Genomic DNA, 23,807 nt, shown 5'->3' on the forward strand with positions numbered 1-23,807 from the left:
CTAAATGTAGAAACAGCAAATTTTTATAATTTATAAGCCTCTACATTTTCGGATCATAACAATATATATATATATATATATATATATATATATATATATATATATATATATATATATATATATATATATATATATATATATTATATATATATATATATATATATATAGAGAGAGAGAGAGAGAGAGAGAGAGAGATTAGAAAGAGGAGAGAATAAACCATAATTGATTGTAATAAGAAATACATTTTATATTGTTTTGAAATTTTAAAACTGTAGATGTTTATAAAAAGGCGAATAATAATTGCAAACAGGTGTTATCATGGTCTATCAAAGTACTTAGCTAACAAACGTCTGTCTCAAAAAACTCGTATAAGGCTGTATAGAACACTGATAGTCCCCGTTCTCACATATGGATCAGAGGCATGGACGCTAACGAAAACAGATGAATCCGCTCTATACATTTTTGATAGAAAGGTGCTACGCAAGATATTCGGAGCGGTCTGTGAGAACGGAATATGGAGGCGTAGATATAACTTTGAACTGCAGAATATCTGCAAACATACGTTTGGTGGTAAAGATATTACCACTATAATTAAGCGAAACCGCCTGCAGTGGGCAGGACATGTAGCCCGGGCCCCTGAGTCAAACATGATAAAAAAGATTCTAACAGCGCAACCCGTGGGAATGAGAAGACGGGGTAGACCAAAGCTGAGGTGGATGGACGGGGTAACACAAGATGCCGAGAAGATCGGAGTCGGCAACTGGAAAATGCAAGCGAGGGACAGAATAGAATGGCGTAGAAAGCTTGGGAAGGTCGAGGCCCTCTAAGGGCTGTAGCACCAAGATGATGATGATGAAGATGTTTATAAATTCAGTTTACAAACACTTACTACAGATGGTTCCAAAATGAACATAAGTACAGGGGCTGGAATACAACGAGACCAAAGCCCGATGTCCCGCTGAATTTCGTATATGCGACAGTATTTTAGTAGGAAGTTCCTGATATACAAGTTAGGCTATGGATCTCATAGAAGGCAGGCAGAGAACAGCACAATTGTTCACACATAAAATCAAGCAGCCCTAAAGGCACTCAGTTCAGTACAGGTTGAGTCAAAGATTGTGTGGGACTATTTGAAAGTCATTACTCAGTTTTGAAGTCAAAATAGGTTAACAATAGTTTTGATACCAGGTGGTAGTCGTTACAGGGGCAAAAAGAAGACTCGTTCGATGAGCATACATTCCAATAGTTGGTCCAAAACACTTCTTAGGACTGCTAGCACACAGAAAAGAACAACCACTAACACAAAGGTGCATAATATGTCTATCCAAAGGTGCAGAAATGCAAAAAATCAAGAAAAATGCAAGTTAAAGAGATTATCAAAGAAAATTCAGCCCCATTTATAAAATCTACCTAAAATAAAACCTACTCAGTCAAACCAATAAGTTATTAGGATAATAGTAGGACTGCTAATTTGACACTACGCTCTAAAAAGCATTGGGGTCATATGAATTTGGCAGAAGACACGTTTTGCTGGTTCTGTCTAGAGGATGAGGAGACTGTGTTCCATGTGTCATGCCAGTGGTATCAAGAAATGGAAAGGAAAAAACTGGAAGCATTAGACTATATGCAGAGACAACTCTCGAGGTTGTGAAAACCCATCAAGTGGGCCGGCTAGATAAGGAGCTTTGATGATAAAGAAAAGTACAAAAGATCTACAAATGTCACAGTGAATTAGGCTGTTGTTTTCTTATTTCTATCTACAGGGATAAGTGTCTTAAAGACCGACAAAATAACACAAAAGATAGAAATCATAAAAAGTTGTGAAATAAAAAGAGATGAAACTAGTAGAAATGGGAAATTATCGATAGAAACTTATAATTTACATTGCATTACATTAGGACTAACGATAGTTTCGCACGTTAGCTTAGCTATTTGACTTCAGTCATAATATTATGCGTTTGACGTCAAACAATTTGGCGTTTAATTTCGAATAAAGTAAAAACTGATTGAATTAAGCCAATAAAGCAAATGTAACTAAAAACAGTTTAATTAGTAGTAATTTAGTAAATTTAATCCAAAATTAAATTATCGATCATGAATAATTTCTACTATGATTTAAGACGTCGAATACACTCTTGTCAATATAGAATTATCGTAGCTTGGTGGTTTAGTGGTTAACATCCACACAAACGGTCAGGGTTCGAATCCCACATTAAGACAATTGCTAGTAAAAAACATTAATTAGTAGTCATTTTTATTATAAATTAAACTAATAATAAAAATAACTCAAATAAAATATTTTACTAAACTAAAAGTTACGTTCTGACCGAAAACAATTATTGTGTTCAAATATTATTATTTAATCATTTTTTGTAAATACATTTATTTAAAACTTTTTATTTTTGTACAATTTTTACTTTATTCTCGAAAGTACGACATTCGTTTTTCATCGTGTTTTACTTTAAACAATTCTAATAAAGACTGACTTAAATGTTTAGTGATTCAAAGCTAACGATATCTGCATAATTTCAAATTTTAGTATTTAATTACAAAAAAAATTTCATATGGGATTCGAACCCTGAGCGTCCGGGTGAAAGTACCAACGTGTGAAGTGAACCACCAAGCTAAAGCTACGATAATTCTGTATTGACAAGAGTGTATGCGACGTCTCAAATCATAGTAGAAATTATTCTTGATCAATAATTGAATTTTGGATTAAAAAATTACTAAGTACTAATTAATCTTTTTTTACTTATATTTGCTTTATTGCCTTGCAATTAGTTTTTACTTATGCGAAATTTAAAAAAATGTTAATGTTCGACGTCATATGTATATTATGACTGAAGTCAACTAGCTCATAAGCTAACGTCTAAAGGTGGTAAACTATCGATAGTCCTAATGTAATGTAATGTAAATTATAGGTTTTTATCGATAATTTCCCACGTCTACTAGTTTTATCTCTTTTTATTTCACAACGTATTATGTTTTCTATCTTTTGCGTTATTTTTTCGGTTCTTAAGACACTCATCTCTGTGTATATCTTATAACTAAATATTTGTCAATATTGTTGTAGACTTGAAAATGTACTTTGTAATCTGTTGCATAAAATGTTTTACATTATTGTGTGCTGTATTCAGTGGTTTATATGTCTAGAATGATTGAATTTTATTTACTACAAAAATTAGTTTCTTATGCCATAGTCCTACTTTCACATAAATATGTAAATGTAGGATTTTTAATGTGTTTAAATTATATGTATAAAACAACTTACCATCTTTGGAATCAGATTTATTCTTCTTGTCAGTATCACTGTCCATTTCTTCCATTCCGTGTTCTTGACGCATATGGTGTAAGAAACTTTTCCTATATTTGAATTTTCTGTCACAATAGTCACATTCCATAATCTACATTAAATAGATGCACTATTAGTGTTATTAAAACGGTTCTCAAATGGGAACATTTTCTATAAACTGACGAGAACCGTATTAAATTACAAATATTAATTAATTTATTTAAAATAATAAATAAATGCCACATTTTCAGAAAATAATAATTTTTTTAAATGCAAGCCTTCAGAAAACAGTTCGTTAACAGTTTTATGCAGAATGTCAACCTAAAAACCTGTTCATACCAATAAATGTTTACAATATACCAGTGGTGAAGTTTATCCTTATACTAGTCATAAAATTTGAGCTTTATTTTAAACATAAGGTACATAATTTAAGCACATACATGATTTATGTGTAATGGCATGAAGATAGACATAGTAGTTGCCTTCTAGGCACAGTTTAAACTAAATCTGCTTAGGATACTTAAAAAGTGAAATTTATAAAACTAAACCAGCAAGTGTTGCAGAGCTAAGCAAACAATTATCGATGAATTCATATTTAATTTCTAGAGAAACATGGAGAAATGTAATAGACGCATTCTGACATCATTTAGGATACTGTCAAATTAAGAACGGACGACATTTGAATGAGGTAGACACTAATTCAGCAATGTAGTAAACTTTTAATGCAGTAAACATGTTCAAATTTAGTTGTAAATACTTTGAATCAAAAAATTTATTGAGACGATAAAGTTACAAACATCAAATCTTCATATTGCAAAATACGTGTATCCCTGTTTTTGTATAATTCGGACTATTTAAGAAATAATTAGGCGTTTCCATACTTTTGGTAAAATCTGTATATTTCTGTTTGATTGTAAAGAAGTAATAGACAAAAGAGTTTAATTTCTATCATAGATTTATTAAACATTTACCTTTTTTGATTTAGTATCTGAAAACGTCCTTAGGGCTTTCATTTTATCTTCATCCTCTATGCCATGAGTAGATAAATGCCTTACAAGATGGCTATTTTTTGTAAATGATTTGTTGCATAACTAAAACCAACAATTTTTAATATAACAAATGTTTTTGAAATTTGACATCTACTAATTATTTTAAGCATATTTCATGCACAGAAGAGGTGAAAATAAAATAAAAAATCACTTTAACTGACCGAAAAAACTAAAGTTAAGAAGAATACAGATACACTTTTGAGGAAAAAAATTATTTGCGGAAATTATAAAAAAGATACTATGAATTATATTTACACAAAAACTCCTTTACAAAAAATTTACAGATCCTTTGATAATGTGAAACAAAAAAAATGAATATGTTATAAAATTTTAGAAAATACTTGGTGAAAATTCTGCTAATTTAATTTTCCTTTAAATATACTCAAGGAGTACAACAAAAAATTATTAGTTAAAAGAAATTTCTTCTGGCGCATGCATTATCTGCAAACATTCCTTGAAATTTGACAGTTGTGATATTGTTTATTTCTGAATATATGACTGAAATATAAAGCTTTAGACAAGATTTGGTAATCGTCAAATCATAAGTTGCCAGATTACAACAGATGTTAGCAATTAATCTCGAAAGAGACAAATATTTACTCGTTATTGTTTCCTATAAATTAAAATTTGCAGAATTCATAAAATAGTATAATCAAAATGTACTTTTAAAAGCTTTCTCTATTTATATTTGAAGCATACAACATATCCATTATAAAAACACCCCAACACTGCCAAACCGAAATATTTTATTTCATGGTGACATTTGCGGCTAGATTCAGCTAGATTCATTTCAACATTTTGTTATTAGTGATGGAGTTTAATGTATTATTGATCTCGTTCTTTGTTTCGATAAGAAAGATCGTGAAGATAGACGTTTTCAATAAATTTTCATTTGTCAGAACATTTAGTTGTTAGGGCTTGTAGTGTTGCGTTAACGCAACCATGGGACAATAAGTATAATACATAGAATTGACTAATTTCTTGTGTAAACCTGACTCTTATAAACATGTGGTGTTTTTTATTTAGTCTTGCATATGCTCGGTATATCAAACGTCGTTTTTATTTGGTAAGGATAGTATCTAAACAGTAGTATTCAGTAATAGTCGACAACAATTGTTATCCTGTTATATTTTCAGATAACGTGAAAATTACTAAGCTGGTCAATGTGTTCAGGGTTATAAAAAGTATAAGGATGATACTAAAAGGCCCTTGATTATGAAAAAGCTCTGAGCTATTGTTAAAAATGTGGATGTAGATGATAAGATAGATGTTTGTTTAATACCTCCAAGTTCATAATCTAATAGATGAGGAAAATACAGATGGGGATGTCATGGGTAATATAAAAGTTTGCCGAAAGATGTGCCTAGAACATTTCGACTGGTCCAACGAAGACTGTAGTAACTCAAATTTTCCACTTTTTGAGTTACGAGAGCAAAACAATAAAACATAATGATATCTTCCCCAGGAAAGAATCGTATCTCAGTAAACGTAGTTATGCAACCAATATTACGTGTAAGAGTTTTATAGTATCTCCGATTTATGAAAAACAACCGTAGAAAATCATCGTATCTTGAGTTACAATAGTCTTCGTTGTTATCTGAGGCGATAGCATAGGTATCGTAACATGAGTTACTACGGTATTCTGCGTTAGTTTAAGGTTATGTTCAAAAGTTTAGTTTTGTTATAATTGCCATAATGTGTTCCAGAAGTGAGTTAATATTGGAATTGGCTAAGAAAGCGTATAAAAACACTGAAACGGATATTTCTTATCGTTCTTTTGAAGGTGAATTTATAATAAACTTTATTTAAAATAATAACAGCAAAGTAAAAACCTACTTTTTTTTATGGTAAACATATTGCTGAAAGTATTGTAGAAGAAAGCAAATACAAAAAGGCGAATGAGGATCCTGGTGACCACGAGACTGATATTAATCCTGAATGTTCTACAGGTTGGTTTAAATTCCGCATGAAAAAATATTACGTAGGCATTTACCTCATTTTTGTTTCATTTTAGTAAGCTTAGAAGAGAATAAAGCCAATAGGAATGAAAATGAAATAATTGAGAAGGAAAGCGATGAGGAACCATTTCATGCAGACTCTGATACTGACCCAGATTACATTCCGACAGAAGACAAAAACATCCCTGAAGTAATAATTGAACCTAATAGGAATATAACTGAAGCAACCACAAATAGAAAGAGAAGAAGCAGAGGCAATATAGAGAGAGTAAGTAGGAAAAGAATTAGAGACGTTAGTAAGTGGGCGGATGAAAAATCTAAAACAAGTCTAAACCTGGGACTTGAACATGAAAATCGAAAAGGTATTCAAATTAAAGGAAGACAGATGGGTGCAAGTTAAAAGATCATACGAGAAAGTGGGATTTTATTGCTCGTCGTGTGAGACAGGTTGCCAAAAAACAAGTAACTATTACTGCAGAACAACGGTCTCGAAGAAATTACTCTCGAGAATATTACTTCTACATTCGCAATGAAAAACAACGTGTTTGCAAAACTATGTTTTTGGAAACCCTTAACATTTCAGAAACTTGGATCACTACAGCATTAAGGAAACTGAAAGATGGTGGATCATTAGAGGAAGATAAACGTGGAAAGCACACTAACAGACCACATAAACTATCACCAGAACTTATAGACAACGTAAAAAATCACATAAATCAGTTTCCTGTGGTACCTTCCCATTATACCCGTAAGAATACGATGAAGATGTACCTTGAAGAAGGACTAACTATCCAGAAAATGTACCGATTGTACAACGAGCATTGCGAAAAAAATAACATCACTACAGCTGCCACGTCACGCCAGTATAGAGATATTTTCAATGAACAGTTCAATATTGGGTTCTTTAAACCAAAAAAGAACCAGTGTACTGTTTGTTCTGTTTTTAATATGGCTAGTGATGCTGAAAAAGCAAAATTGCTCGAACAATATGAGTCCCATATGAAAAACAAAGAAGTTATCAGAAACTACAGATTTCTGGAAAAAGGCCACACTCAGAACGAGGGTGACAGTATGCATGCTGTTATCGAAAATGCAAAGAAAATGCAATCGGTTATATATGTGCCAGAACAGTGGGTTACATTAATTAGAATGGCTAAAACTACAAGAAGAGTTTATGATGTTACGGAAATGTCCCAAGATAATTTTTTTAATTTTAAAAAACTGACTGATACCGAGAATTGGAAACTTGACAACGAAAAGAAATCAATAAAAGTTAGCAAAATACGAGAAATAAAATTTTCGCATGAACACCAAAATTCTATAATGTTTAAATACGAATTCGATGATGGTTTTAGAGGTTGTGACATAAAATTAAATCGAAAATGCAGAGGACGGCCTTCCACTACTATCAAATTTCCACCGAAACTGTATGATGCACCATTACCAATTGAAGAAAAAAAGCTAAACGGATTACTGTGGCTGTGTAATACCGGCAAAATACCCACAATGTACCATGGATTTTATAAAAATCTTAATTCAAAGAGTTATGTACCTCCTAAAGTCGAGCTCGAAGTTGATTCAGTTGAGAGCGAAGAAGAGTCGGATGAGGAAAATTGAATTAAAATATAAAACTGCAAATTATATCAGTAGCTTCTTCAAAATGTAGCATTTTATATAAATAAAGTTAAGAAACAAATAATTCTGGTATTTATTACTTTAAAAATATCTCCATCGAAAACTATAGTAACTCATTCAAAAGTCACTTATGGCCATTTCTGTCTTAAATCTGTTTTACCCTTGTAAGATCATTATTAAAAGTATCACTTAATGCTATAAAAACATCCATTTAATAGATTAATGAATTTTGGTAACAGTGTAAATACATTATTATAATTATCTCAATTACATAAAAAATGAGTTACTACAGTCTTCGTTGGACCAGTCGATTTGAAATAACAAATATAAATAAAGAAGGCGAGTTAGAAAAGATAAGTGTAAATCGTGTAATGTGTAAATAGCTCGAGTCGAAAACGTAACGTGGTGCAGAAAACCCATTGATTATACAATTCGAATGAAGAAAATCGCATAAAAAAAATAGTTGAGTTGTATGAAAAGTCGGTACTGAACTATTTTAGGGAAATGTTCAATGAAGATAATCTGTAATCTATTATTTCAAATAAATTTCAAAAAAATATTCTATTAGATGAATAGAATAGATTTGAGCGGGTATCACACTCTTCCACGTGTAAAACTTTACTGGTCTTCCGATGAGGATAAGTGAGTTCAGTTTGTGAAGAATGCAATGTCTCGAAATAGATTTTTTGAAATAAAGAAGAACATACATCTTGCAGATAACGATCAGCTAGATAAACAAGACAAATTTGCAAAAGTTCGTCCAATGATTGACCTGTTGAACAAAAGTTTTTTAAAAAATGACGTTTTCAGTCAATATCAGTCAATACTTATTAATAGATAAATAAATGGTCCCATACTTTGATCGCCATTCGACAAAAATATTTATAAAAGGGAAAATATTTTTATATATATATATATATATATATATATATATATATATATATATATATATATATCTTATATATATAACGAGTTTATTACAGCTGCCGCCGTTTCTCGCAACCTAGCTTCCAACGCTTGCGATCGTTCCAGTCATCTACTTGTAGACCCCTATCTTCCATTGCATCTTTTACTTCTTGTCTCCACGATCTTCTTGGTCTTACCTTTTTCCTGCGGTTGGTGGGGATCCACTGTAACATTCTCTTTGGCCATCGTTGATCATTCATCTTTTCTACATGGCCATACCATTTCAGCCTTTTGCATTCTATAGTTTCCAGGACGTCAATGTCTATGCCCATACGCTCTCTGATTTCAGTATTCCTGACTCTATCTCTTCTAGTGAGTTGGCAACATCTTCTCCAATAATTCATTTCCATTGCTTTTATTTTGGATGCGTCATTTTTATTTATTACCCAAAGCTCTGAACCATATGTAGCAATGCTTTCTATGATACTTTTGTATATCCTAATTTTTGTGTTTCGGGTGATGTGGTTATTCCAAAGTATTCTATTCAGTTGACGTATTGCTGAATTTCCTTGACCAATTCTAGTAGCTATTTCTTTTGTATTCCGACCATTGTTTGTAATGTTTACACCGAGATATTTATAGCTATCAGTATTTTGAATTTGTTTGCTTCCTAGTTCTAAGTGCTTTCCTTCACCTCCCACTACTACGTACTCTGTTTTTGATGGATTAATTGATAAGCCCCACTTAGTATATTCTTCATCTATTTTTCGTAACATGTAGTGGATATCATCTTGATCTTCTGCAAGTATTACTTGGTCATCAGCAAAATGCAAGCTGTACAGTGTATGGTCTCCAATTTTAACACCCATAGGTTCACATTTTCTTTTCCAAATATCCAAAACCCACTCCAAATAAATCTTAAAGAGTGTAGGTGCAATGCAGCAGCCTTGGCGAAGTCCTTTGGTCACTTTTATCTTTTTTGTCACTTTTTGTCCAATCTTTATTACACTCGTCATATCATCGTACAACTCCCTTACAGCATTAATGTAAATCGGTGGAATATTCTTGTCTTCTAGCACCTGCCATAGCTTGGCTAATGGGACAATGTCATACGCTTTTTGAAGATCAATAAATACCATGTGTGTCTCCATATTATGTTCCAAACGCTTTTCTATTGTTTGTTTTAGGCAGAACACATTGTCTGTACAAGAATGACCAGTACGAAAGCCACTCTGATTTTCAGCGTCTTCCCAGCAATCTTCAATTCGGCTTTTAATTATCTTCCCGTAGACTCTACAGATTGAGTTAGTTACACTAAGCCCTCGGTAGTTCTTACAATCTTTTCTGTTGCCTTTATTTTTGTATAGATTGCTGATATATGCAGTTTTCCATTCTGGGGGTAGCTCTTCTCCTCTCAGGAATAAATTAAAAGTATAAGCCAATAGCTGAAATAGTTTGTCAGGGCCATATTTAATCAGTTCAATAGGTACTCCCCCCGGTCCTGGAGCCTTTCCATTTTTCATAGCGTTGGCGTGTTTTTTAATTTCTTCTGGTGTTATTTCAGTTTCTTCGCGGTAGGAAATATCATATTTTTTTTAGCCAATATCTTGGAATTCTGTTCGATCTTCTGTCAGCATTTGTTCATAATATTCGACCCATAATTCTGGGGCTATTAGAGTTAACCTACTGCATTCTTTTCTATCTGTTCTACTACCTCTAATTGTTTTCCAGGCTTCTTTACTTCTTACTGTACCCATAAAATTTTCTACGTTATCGCAGGCTTTATTCCACATCTCATTTTTGGCTTTATTTACCTCTTTTTTTACTTCTTTGTTTAAGCTGTTGTACTGTTGTTGATAGTAAGGGTCCTTTGTTGCTAGCCATTTGTTATACATATTCTTCTTCTTCCTCACAAGATCTTCTATTCCTTTATTCCACCATTCATTTCTATTTTTTTTGCTATCCACTTCTCCAATAGCTTCCATTGCAGCTTCGTCAAGAGCTTTCATAATTTCGTTGTACGTATTAATTGGTGAGGAGTAACAAACATCGTGCAATTTCAGATTCACCCTCATTCGATACAGAAACTGGGTAGACTCATTTTCAAAACCTTGTAGATTATATCTCTTTGTTGAAATGTCTTGCAGTATCATTGAACTTTCGTTTTCATTTTGTCGTTGGCTTCCTTTAAATGTAAATAGTAGTGACGCTTTAAGCAAATGGTGATCAGATCCACATTCTGCTTTTCGATGAACTCTAACGTTATTAACCTTTATTGTGGAGTTTTCTTTGCATATACAGTAATCGATTATTGATTTCAAATTCCTCGTTGGCTAAATTTTTTATTTATTTTTTCTTCTCCAAATGGACCGACCACTTTGCTATTTACTTTTCTTCCGGTTCTAGCATTTAAGTCACCTAGTAGAATTACTTCCTTCTTGGTTCCAATACTCTCTACCAGGTCCGTCAATTCGTCGTAGAATTTATCCTTTACCTCGTCCTTTTCATCTTCAGAAGGTGCATATGCGCCCACTACCACTATGTCACGTCCTTTTAGCTTCATCTCAACTTTTATTAGCCTTTCGTTTATTTGTTCCCAGTTCTTAATATTACGTGACAGCCTTTTCTTTATCAATATACTTACACCTGCTGCTGCTCTTCTGTCTTTTCCTACTCCACTATAGAAATGAACAAAATCTTTAAACTCGTCTGTCCCTTTCCCTTTCTTTTTTGTTTCTGTAAGGACTGTTACATCTAATTGAAATCTCTTAATTTCTTTCAACACCTCATCAAGCTTAGTCCAAATACCATGCACATTCCATGTTCCAAAACTCATTAACCTTTTTCGTAAGCTGGGTTGTTTTCCGTTAAGACCGTCCGGCGTTTTCTTTCTAGGATTTTTTGCAATACAGTTTTTTTTTTCGTGTGATGTCGAGTGGCCCCAGTTTTTGGGCGCTGGAGACTCGCCCTCACCCTTCTCATTCTGAGATAGGATTTGCTGACTATGTGTTAGTTGTTCTATACTTTGAGACGTTTCTTGGTATTTGTGATACCCACATATCGGCATCAGTGAGTACCCCAAGATCTAAAGTCAGCCGTTTCACCCTCCTCCTTTCTCAACCGGGCTTGGGACCGGCTTTGGCGGAGGACATTTGTCCCTTATGTTGGAAAATCCAACCAGAATAATTCAAAAGAGTTTATTTGAAACAACAAGGATACTTTGGCACTGGAAAATTAAGTGAAAATAGACTGCTAAATTGTCTTTTGGAGAACAAAATCCATTGGGAAAAAAGATCACGGTACTATGGATTGTCGCTATGATCAAACTAATAAAATAAGTATTGTACGTTGGAACGATAATTTTGTGGTGACGGTGGCAATCAATTGTGATTCAGTAGAGCCCGTTTCTTCCCGTAAAACGATACAATCGCAAGGTAAAAAAAGAGGTATCTAAAAAAGTTTATTCCGCAACCCAACATGATAGATAAATATAATTAAAACATGGGGGAACTGGACATACATGACATTAGAGTGGCTAATTATAGAATAAATATCACATGAGGAAATTCCAATTTCGCAGTTACATTTTAGGTCAGAACTTGTGCGAAGCCTTGTTAGTGTTTAAGCAGAAAATCTGTTAGAGGTCGTGGTTCTAGTCCATCCTTACCATCTACCTCTCCTTTGGATAATGTGGGTCACATGATGGAACGCAATACTGAAAACTGGAGAAGGCGTTGTAGGCTATGTAAAAGTACAACTATTTTTATGTGTAATATACCATTGCATCCACATTTTTTCAAAGATTACCACAAGTGAAAATACAATATGCCTGTCTTATATGTATAGTCCCAATGCTGTGTTAACGCAAAGTTAAAAGAATTGATGTATAAGTTTTTTTTCGTCATGTAGCTTTTAAATTACATTTTTTTTGTGTTTAATCAAATGTATATATTTAATAAAAACCATTGGTTTTATTATGTTTTCTTCAAGTGGGCCTAAATGGGTTAAAGCCATTAAAGATAAGCAAAACCAAAACACCAATTTTGTATTATACCTCTCAGCTACTACGAAAATAATACAAAAATTTTACAGTATAAACATTACGATTATTAATTTATAGAACAACTACTTGTTTAATTTGTATATTTTGAAAAATTTTGACTAAAAGTCACTTTTAAATAATTATTTTTTTTTATTTGGCATTATCCCTCTAAAATTTATTATTCTTAAATAATATAAACAATAGTAATAAAATAAAAAATAACAACTGCTAACGACTGGTGTTTTTTTATTTAACTTATTTTTAGGTTAAGAAAATTAACTATTCAAACTTTTAATGAAATAAATCAAAATATAAGAGTTAGCAAAAAAACTTACATTGCAAGTTGCCAAATCTGACCCAGTGTGTTTCCTCATGTGAATCTTCAATCCTATGTATGTTGTCATAACCTTTGAACACTCTTTACACTCATATGTAGCTTTGTCTTTTTCTGTCCCATTGTCATCAACTTGCTTGGATTTCCTCTTCTTCCTCTCCTTTTTCGGTTTTTTTTCTTTTTCATGGGGAAGGGTAAAGTCTTCATCACTACCCTTACTCTCTACGTCACTTGGGGGGAAATCGTTAAAAACATTGTCATCATGGTCACTGAAGTGGCTGACATCTGCCTCAATCTGTTGGACCTCGTCACCTTTTTTCTCACTATCTTGGACTGCAGCAAAAAGATCTGCCACTTCAGTTTTTATTTCAGCTTCTATTTTGATTTCCTTTTCTTTTTTGGTATCCTCTGCTTCTTCATGATTCTTAGTGTGGCGGAATAACTCAGCTGCCTCTGTAAATTTTTGATCACAAAGTTCACAAATATGCGTTAAACCAGGTTTATCATGAGTACTTAGATGTCTTATTAAATGATTAGTTTTAGCATACTTAACATCACAAAATAGACAATGTCTTAGTTTCTCACCTGGATGCGAACTGCGAAGATGAACTCTAAGGCCTTTTTGTGTCTGCAATATTTTGTGACAATAGTTGCATGTTAATTCAATATCCTTTTTTCTAGGTCTGCCTCTTTTTCTCTTCACTCCCCGCTCTATAAGTGGAATATTATCTTCATCGTCAACATCAAAAACGTCATTGTGTAAATCAGGTTGTACTACTATATCCTCTTCTTGTCTAATACCTTTCTTACTATCCTGGGTAAGATCCCTTAAAGTTGTATCAGATTTTTGGCACAACTTTCTAAACTCATAGGCACTTTTTAACTTGTCTTCACAACCCTTACATAAACTAGCGGGTAAACCATCTCCAGATGAAACCTAAAAATATTATTTCAGTATTATATACAAAGTGTGTAACATCTTAATGTAGAATAATACATTTGTTAAAGTCAAAGTTATTAATATTAATTTGCACGTTAATATTCACGGTTAATACTATTTATTAAATTTAAATAAAAATTAACGTTAATGAACACATAAATTATCATAATAAAAAACGAGATGTAGCACTCCAGGAATGACCAAGGAGGGGAAGCATAGCTTTCCGATCGTCTACACACAGAGCGTTGTCATGGTTTTTAATTTATTTGATTTCATTTTGTTGTAATTTATTTTACAAAGTAAAAGGAAAATCCTAGTGGTTGGCTGTATACCAAAGTTAAAAAAAACTTACAGATAAGTAAAGATTTCTAGTGTATAATGGTATATTTTATTTATTAAAATATATCATTATACACTAGAAGTATTTATTTCTCTGTAAGTTTAATTTATTTTATTAAGAAACACGCATGGGACTGCGTTTACTATTCCACGTAGTGTATGGTTGCACGACCTGTCGTTACAGTCGTTTTAATTTTATCATACCTCTGCGCGATCCACCGCACCGATCAATGTATTCCGTCCCTATCCCGCGATAAGAAAACTATGCTTTCAAAATAAAATATATAAACTAAAAGCAATTATATTGTTCTTTTGACATTAACAAAAAGGCATTATTCTATAATCACAATTTATATCACTATAATCATTTTTTTTATTTCGTTTAAAACATCTAGCTCTTTTATGAATTCCTATGAATTACAATTTTTGGTATCGAACATAATTATTATCGATTAAAATGTCAATCAAATATAGTTTGGATAACCAAGGAAATGGTAACTCTGTTAATGGTAGCCAGGCACACTCATGGAAAAATTAGTGGTTTAAAACCAGAACAAATACCAGTTATATTGTATTTATAACATAGTGCTAAAACCCACAATTTACATATGCATCAGTGGTATGGTGGCAGCAAATAAATGCCTTCCTCAAACTAAGCAAGATGCAAAGACTTAACAGTGTTACACTGGTATTGGTTTGAGGTCATTGGGAAATATATGGCACAGAGCTGATGCACTTGCCAGCAGAACATCAGCTACAAAATACTATGGTCCAGAACCAACCGTGGCAGTGCCAAAAACCATCGTCTGTGACTGGAAAAAGCCTGGATCCGAAGCCAACACAACTCACATTGGGAACATAAACCCAGTCAAGGACATGACAAGATGTATATTGGACAGAAATGTACTAATAAGGCTGAGGTACTGCCGAAAACAACACCTGCATACAATGGGACTTTTTCATGGAGACTTGGGCTGCAGACTCTGTAGCAGAGAACCTGAAACAGTCAACCATGTCTTGCATGATTGCAAGGAATTGGATCATAGGCAGCACACACTTTTTGGAGAAAACGAAGTGACTCCAAATATATATATGGTATGTACATATTGGTAAGATGATCCAAATTTCTGATATGTGTATTTATGGGCCATGTACGAATTTCGAAGAAAGATATGAAGCGCTAAATATATATTACAAAAAATGGCAGAAATTTCAGTTAAATATTTAAGTACTATATTAGAGAAAATTTTGCCATGAAAAGAATAAATCAATAGTTAAATGTCGAAACCTCATGAGTCAAAAACTGGCCATTTTTAGATTTATAAGGATGAGGTTGAAAATATTGGTCTGAATATTCTGGCACAACCCCAGATTCATGAAAACTATGTATTGTCATGTTTTTTTAAAGTAATAATGAAATAAATACTAAAAAAGAAAAAATATGTATTAAGAATCGAAGTTTTTTTGCTCTCCTAAAAAATTTAAAATTTGATTTATGAGGTTTTCACTTTTACCCATCGATATAAAGCATGATTTCAAAAAACTGAGAAATTGTTGATGTCTTCAAGGTCAATCGATAAATCCTGTAGGTTAGACCCAAATGTTACAACTATTATTTTTCAAATCATATTTTAAGATCAATATAAAATTACGGAGCTATTTTTTATCATAACGGCTCAAATATGGTATTGCATTAAATAGAGATCATAGTATGTTCCTAGGGCTATGCTTAGGTCCATTAAAATGTACTACAAATGATTGCTTATATTCAGAAGCCAAAGATTATCCTCCTAAATACTGAAGGCTTCTTCTTCTAACGGTACTACAGCCCTTTGTGGGTCTTGTCCTGCTTAACAACGTTCTTCCATTCTGCCCTGTCAGATACTTTCTTCGCCACTGCCTGATGTTCATGATTTTAAGATCTTCCTCTACATCGTCTATCCGCTTTTTACAGGGCCTTCCTCTTGTTCTATTTGCTCGAGGTTTCTGTCTCTAGATTACTTTTACAGCTCGATTATGTAGCATTCTTTCTAAGAGGTCAAGCCAGTTTGGTCTTTATGACTTTACAAATCTAACGATATCTGCACTCTACATTAATTCATCCAGCTTATAGTTCATTTTTCATAGTTCATCCAGGTCATAGTTCACTCTATATTAATTCAACCAGCTCATAGTTCATTTTTATTCTCCATGAACAATCGCTACAATGGGTTGGTCGTCCAAAGCCTTTGTGTGCATAAAAGCACTTATTACCGCTAAGACTCTGTGCTTGTATTTCTTGATTGACGTTGTTGGTGTTATTTATTATGGAGCCTAAGTAGTGAGTGGAAGCATATTCGTAGGTATGGTTGCTTACCTTCAGATTCTCATGTCGATTCGACTTTGTGCACTCCATATATTTTATTTTCCTTTCATTTATATTTAGACCAAATACAGCAGCTTCCTGTTTCAAATCTATAGCTTTTTCAGTTAATAACCTTATATCCTCATATGCACATATTTGAGTGGATCTTGTATTAATAAAGCCGTTCATATCTAGATTTCTAATAATAGCTTCCAAAGTTAGATTAGGTTTAGAAGTGTTGTTTATAAGACATCACCTTGCCTAACTCCATTTTCAATATCAAACCACATTGGTATTCACTAATTGACCAATTATTTCTTCCAAAAATGATTTAAGATGACTGTATATACTTATTTCCTGATAATATCTTGTAGGCAACATTTAACACTGTTATGCCTCTATAATTTTCACAGAGTTGTTTGTCTCCCTCCTTGTACATAGTACCAGTAATACTCAGCAATATATATATATATATATATATATATATATATATATATATATATATATATATATATATATATATATATATTTACAAATCAATATACAGGGCGTTGCAAATTTATGTGCCCGCGTTCTATAACCAAATAAAATTTTATTTGGTTATAGAACGTTATATATATATATATATATATATATATATATATATATATATATATATATATATATATATATATATATATTATATATATATATATATATATATATATATATATATATATATATAAATATATATATATATATATATATATATATATACAGTATACTCCCTTTATAACGAACACGGTTATTACGAGGTTTCGCTTATAACGAGGTACATTAGATGTCCCGTGAAATTTCTATTGAACTATAACCCTTTATAGCGAGGTAAATTTGCTTATAACGAGAGAAAATAAGATTGCAAAACGTGTTTTTTACGTTTTGGCCCGACCGTAGCTATAAATAAATACCCTTTTTAACTGCGGGCCGCCCGCAATAAATTTCTTACAATTTATGATTCTTAGTCGGAAATGTAAAATTTATGATTCACAAGTGTCATTGTATTGGGTTGACCATTCACGTAAGTGTTTTAAAGGTTGTCAGAAACTTTATCCAAGGACAAAACGCAAATAAAGAAGCATAAAACTGTTTCACATCTTTAGAAAATATGATAGATAGAATACTGGACAATTTAAAGCAGTCAAAAATGACAAAATAACTTTATACGCTTTATACATATTTACAGAATACAGATTTTTTGTTTTAACATATATCATTGACACTAAAAGTAAACAACTCTTTTTTGTTTTAATGCATTTCGTTGACAATAAAAGTAAACAACTTTGTTTTAAAAACGCCATTCAAACAATATTTATTAGCATCTTATATTGCTCCGAATGGCTTCACTATAGAAAGTTAATGCTTTAGAAAACTACATTTAGAAAACTACATATTCATATGTATGCACAATATTATTGTTGTTGGATATAACGAGATCCGCTTATAACGAGGTAATTAGTCTACCATTTCAGTTCTCGTTATAGAGGGAGTCTACTGTATATATATATATATATATACATATATATATATATATATATATATATATATATATATATATATATATATATATATATATATATGCTAGCAGACCCGACAGGCTTCATTCTGTCAAATAGATTTGGAATGTGGCAGTTTATTTCTTTAATTCTCCTGAACAGAACCGTTACCATGATGATAGGGCGGTGTGTGAGGGTCAGCACGGGTGACCTAAGTATCTTCGCTTCCACGAACTTTGGCTACCCTTTTGGACACACTAAAAACCCCAACTGGGATGTCTGCCAGAGGACTTCAAACTAAGAGGGGAACTTAAGGTTCCAAACTGATTGAAAAATAATCTAAAGGGATTATTTATTATTATTATTATTAACATAGGGTTAATAACCGATGTAATAAAGAATAATGAAATAAAACATATATAAGTATTTTCAGTCATCGCTTTATTGTAAATCAAGTGAATCATAATTATTAACAAAAATCTGTTTTATTTTTATTGTAGTGCTTTATGATATACAACGTTTTTTGTTTGATTACCTGGTGAATATACAAACAAATCTGATGATTTTCCAACACGGGAGCAGGCAACATAAAATTGACCATGTGAGAAACATGGGTTTTCTAGATTAATACCACAAACACCTAATGATTGCCCCTGGGACTTATTTATGGTCATAGCAAAACCAAGCCGCACTGGAAACTCTAGTCGTTTAAATTCAAATGGTACATCAGTCGGAATCATTGGGATGCGTTGCATCAAAACGTCTTCTCCTTTATACTTTCCTTTCAGTATAGTTGCTTCTATCACGTTGTTCAATAATTTTTTTTATCGCTAACCGTGTGCCGTTGCAAAGACGCGGTTGGTTGATATTTCTCAACATTGTAACTACTGATCCAACCTTTAATTGAAGATTGTGAGGTGGCAATCCCGGTAAATCCAGTGAGTTTAAAAATGCAGGCGGATAGTTGACGACATCATCTTGGTTAGTAGCCGAATCAACTGATTTATATTTCCTCAACTCGCCTGTGATTTGTTCTTGAATTTTGAAATTTAATTCATTTTCATCTATGTTTTTTGCAGCCAATATAGCCCGTTCGCTAAACGAATCATGGTTTCTGTAATTTTGAGCAACATCTGGAAACACCTTTTGAATAAGTTCATCTTTTGATCGAGTTAACTGACAAAAACTTTGAGGAAAGTTAATGCAACCAGTCAAGGTGTCTATAGGAAATTTGACATTACCAATGTCAATGAACTGTTTAGAGAATATGTCTCCAGATTGGTCATTTTGAAACTCGACATGCATATTCTTGCTTAAGTGTAATACCTTGACATATTTCCACAAATTGGAGGACTTTAAACATGCGTTGAGTTCATCAGCTGGCGTTGATCGTGAAATCACTGGCAATGTTTGACGAAAATCTCCTGCTAATCAAATCATTACACCACCAAATGGGTTATGATTGCCCTGTAGATCTTGTAAGGTTCTATCTAAAGCCTCCAAAGATTTTTTATGTGCCATGCATTCATCCCAAACAATCACAGGTATTAAAATATTTGCACAAAACACGATATAAAACAATCAAACAAAAATAAATCGAAGAATTATTAGATCAAGTTGACAAAAGAAAACTGATTAGATAAGGTAACAGAAAATCCAAGAAAAACAACACGTGTGTGTACACCAATGTACACTAGCAAATTGACAGGTTGATGTTGTCTGTGAAATCTCTACGTTGTCTGTGAAAAATAATATAATCAAAGAGGATATAACACTACGTTTTAGTTTTTTTTAACTTTTTTTGATATGACTTGGAGTCGAGTCCTTTAAGAAAAAAAAAATTGGATGTGTATAGAGTATATTAAATTAATAATAAATTAATTAATAAAAATAATAAACGCTTTTTACCGCGGTTTGTTTGATAGATGCAAAGACGTGAAAACTGATGCAATTTATGTCGCGTTCCGAAACTAAAACAAAATAAAGAATATTGTGAGGCCAATTAAATCTATAGCTCTTACATTTTTTGACTTTTCAATTTGGTCCGGTTCACGATATTATCACTTTTGTGTGAACGCATTAGATCCTCCAACGCGAACGAGCACACACATTTGATTGAATTTAAACTTTTTGCAGCGACAATAAAGCGCAAATTGACTCTTCGATGTTAGGAACACACCTACATTGTTTAGACAATAGTGAGTGCTTGTAATTTAATATAAACTTTATTGAATAGCAATAAAGTTCAAATAGACATTTAGTTAGAAAATATTTGTATGGGAAAAAGAAAAGGGCTGTTTTAGGGTTTTCCCGAAAATTATTCTAATTTTTCTGGCCATAAAAACCATCCTTAGACTTCAAGGAACATTTTAAAAAAAGAATTGTTAAGATTGGTCCATGCGTTGTTGAGTTATGCGCTTACCAACACATTTTGCGATTTATTTTTATATTATAGATATATTTATCAGACACAAAGTATTTGAAGATGAGGTAGATAATTTATTTCCACGCCATACTTACATTTTTGCAGATGCTTCAAAAAACCACAGGGTTTGTGGCTTCTGTGTTTTGGGCATGTAATAGCAACATTTATAAAATAGCTAGATTAATAGCAAGATGTGTATATTACGCAGAATTAATAGCAATATTAGAAGCTCTTATACATTTTTAATAATAAGGATGTAATTTTTTCAGATAGTAGAAACTCATAAAAAAATATCAATTTACAACAGAGAGCTAATCATAAATTATATCTTGCCAGAAATAGTACTTAATACTTACATAATTTAAAACATAATTTTGTAAAAACATTTGCCTGGACACATGCACATTCTAATAAAAAATGTAGCCATGAAAAGGTAGAAATATAGCAATGAAAAAATAGTCATTTTATGAAAACAATATCTAACATTATCTTGATTGATTTTAACATTATTTAATTGTAAAGGCCTGAAGTACATTTATAAAAATGAAATGTGTAATCTGCAGTTGAGATTTAAGTCTTGAATTAAAAATATAGTTTATGCGATGGTATTTACGATCAGTGATGTACTACAGTATGCAACCATGGACACTAAAAAGGAACTACATTAAGGAAACAGAAGCTTTTGTTTCCTATACTATGCTATGTGGTTGTACCTGTAAAGATAATATATGCAGATTACTCAATTATTGTAGAATAAAAAATCTGTAATATCAAGAATCATCAAACAAGGCTAATATGATGTCCCTTGGTTTGAAGAAAGTAGTTATATTCTTACATTTCAAATGGATATAGAACCAGACCGTTATAAAATTGAAAAGAGGTCAAAAACACAGACTGTAACAACATGTAAATGTGGGGACTATTGAGACCAACCAACCAAGAGGACCAAGCTTTTTAAATTCATGACATGATCATACAAAAAATAGCCTAATATGCAGAAGTGTTGACTTTGAATGTGTTGACAGCTTCATATACCTTAGCTCGCTAGTGACTACCACCAACACCAACAAAACAAGCGAAGAAATTAAAAGCAAAAAACCTTTCAAATATGGCATACTATGGACTGCAAAAAGAATTTCACTCCAGAATGATCCAAAGAAAAACTAAAATTATTATATGCAAAACACTGCTGAGGCCGGTCCTCACATAAGAGGTGGAAACATGGACTATAACATAGAAGAATGAAAGATTTTTGGTAATATTCGTGTGTATGTAAAATACTCTGTAAAATATTTGGAGCCATAAACGATCAAGTTCAGTGGCATAAAAGATATAATTTTGAATTATACCAACTCTTTGATGCACCAGATGTAACATTCATTAAAGCACAGCGGCTTGGACATGGGCTGGACACATAATATGAATGCCAGATAATATGATTGCTAAGAAGCTAACAACAGGCACACATATAGGAAGAAGAAGCAGAGGATGACCACGAATTAGGTGGTTAGATGGAGTTAAGACTGACTTAGGGATACTAAAAATCAGAAGATGGCAATATGTCCCCAAAAACTGAACAGAATGGCGATGAATCTTAGAGCAGGCAAGATCCACAGAGGATTGTCAAGTCAAAGATGATGATAATGAAGAAGTGTACACTTAAATGTATTGAATTATAATCTGTACAAATAGTTGGTCTCTAAGAATTGCTAGTGAGTAAGACTTTTTGTTCAGCTGAGGTATAGATAATTAAAGAATATCTTGTGGTCTGTTAATAACCTCTGTCACCAGTTAGTACACTGTGATCTCAAAAAAAACATTAGTTCTAAAAAGTCTTTTTTAGGCATACAAATTTTATCACTCTGCAGCTATTAGTATAATTTTGATAGCTACATAAGTTTACATGTTTGGAAAAATGATGCATATGGAGAAATAAAAATTCATGGAGGTCACAAGAATCGATACAAAACAAAATCATATTTTGAATGAAGTTTTAAATATCAAAAAATTATCCTGCCAATGGGTGCCACATTTGCTTACTATTGGCTAAAAACATGATTCTCGTCAGTGTTTGGATCTAATGAAGTGCAATCTATTAAACTTTTGTCATCTACTGGTAACCATTGATAAAATCTGGATCCACTACTACACACCACAGAACAAAATGAACACACAGCAGTGGACTGAAGCTGGCAAAAGTCCTTAGAAGCGGCCAAAAGTGGCTTAATGGGTCAAAAAAGTTATAGCCACTGTATTTTGAAATTGTGAAAGCATATTTTAATTCACTATTGAATTAAACTCTGCTTTCAATTGATTTTTCATACTCAATACTGTTTATTCAAGTTAAAAATATAAAATCTTACACACATCAAATATGTACAAAACCTCAACTAAAATTATAATTATGTTGTACTTAAGTATAAAAGGAATTTTTTATCAATATTTTTTTAATTTATTTTCAAATGCCTTTTCGGCCAAGTTTCTGATATGCTCAGGTAGAACATTAAAAAAATTTATTGCCTAATACCCTGGACTACCACAGAGCCTTGAGTGTCTCAAGCCTTCTTTAGCATTCGTCATACATTGCCAGTTTGTTGCACCAATTTTCATCCTTAGATGTGATCCTCCCTTCTAAGTTTTGCCCTATGTCTACTTATCCCTAGCTGTGCTATAAAGACTAGTATGGGAAGGTTGTTCTACTGTAATTATGCTAGTTGTCCTGCACATCTCAGTCTTCAGATTTTTACAAAAGAGATCACATTTTTTCCACTTGATATATCTAAATTTTATATATTTCGGAGTTGCACCTTCTCCTCTAGAAACTATTTGCATGTATGCCACCAAATATTCCTCTCACTATCAGTGGTTCAAACATGAGCAGATCATCTGCTCTTCAGATGGTCGATGTTATAGATCCATGTCAGCACTGGTAGAGATAATTCATAATGTCGTGGACCTGACGTAATCATTTAGTGACATCTATTTATGAACGCAGCAAAGATATCAGGCAT

At 32.5% G+C, this 23,807-nt stretch overlaps 1 protein-coding gene and 1 long non-coding RNA gene across 3 annotated transcripts in view; both read right to left on the reverse strand.

Moving 5' to 3' along the window:
* Nucleotides 1-23,807, reverse strand: part of LOC140435580 (uncharacterized) — a 334,868-nt gene that overhangs the window by 161,037 nt on the left and 150,024 nt on the right. The window lies entirely within an intron of this gene.
* Nucleotides 1-23,807, reverse strand: part of LOC140436766 (uncharacterized) — a 76,877-nt gene that overhangs the window by 49,597 nt on the left and 3,473 nt on the right. Inside the window, exons 2-5 of one of the 2 annotated variants that reach the window (XM_072525849.1) lie at nucleotides 13,802-14,153; nucleotides 13,218-13,669; nucleotides 4,264-4,383; nucleotides 3,272-3,404 (exon numbers count right to left, since the gene is read on the reverse strand). In XM_072525849.1, coding sequence (XP_072381950.1) covers nucleotides 3,272-3,404; nucleotides 4,264-4,383; nucleotides 13,218-13,669; nucleotides 13,802-14,153 — 1,057 coding nt within the window. The remainder of the gene's footprint in view (nucleotides 1-3,271; nucleotides 3,405-4,263; nucleotides 4,384-13,217; nucleotides 13,670-13,801; nucleotides 14,154-23,807) is intronic. The other variant, XM_072525850.1, reaches the window with a different exon arrangement.

The sequence above is a fragment of the Diabrotica undecimpunctata genome, chromosome 3 (genome assembly GCF_040954645.1).
Source record: "Diabrotica undecimpunctata isolate CICGRU chromosome 3, icDiaUnde3, whole genome shotgun sequence".
NCBI classification, from domain to species: domain Eukaryota; kingdom Metazoa; phylum Arthropoda; class Insecta; order Coleoptera; family Chrysomelidae; genus Diabrotica; species Diabrotica undecimpunctata.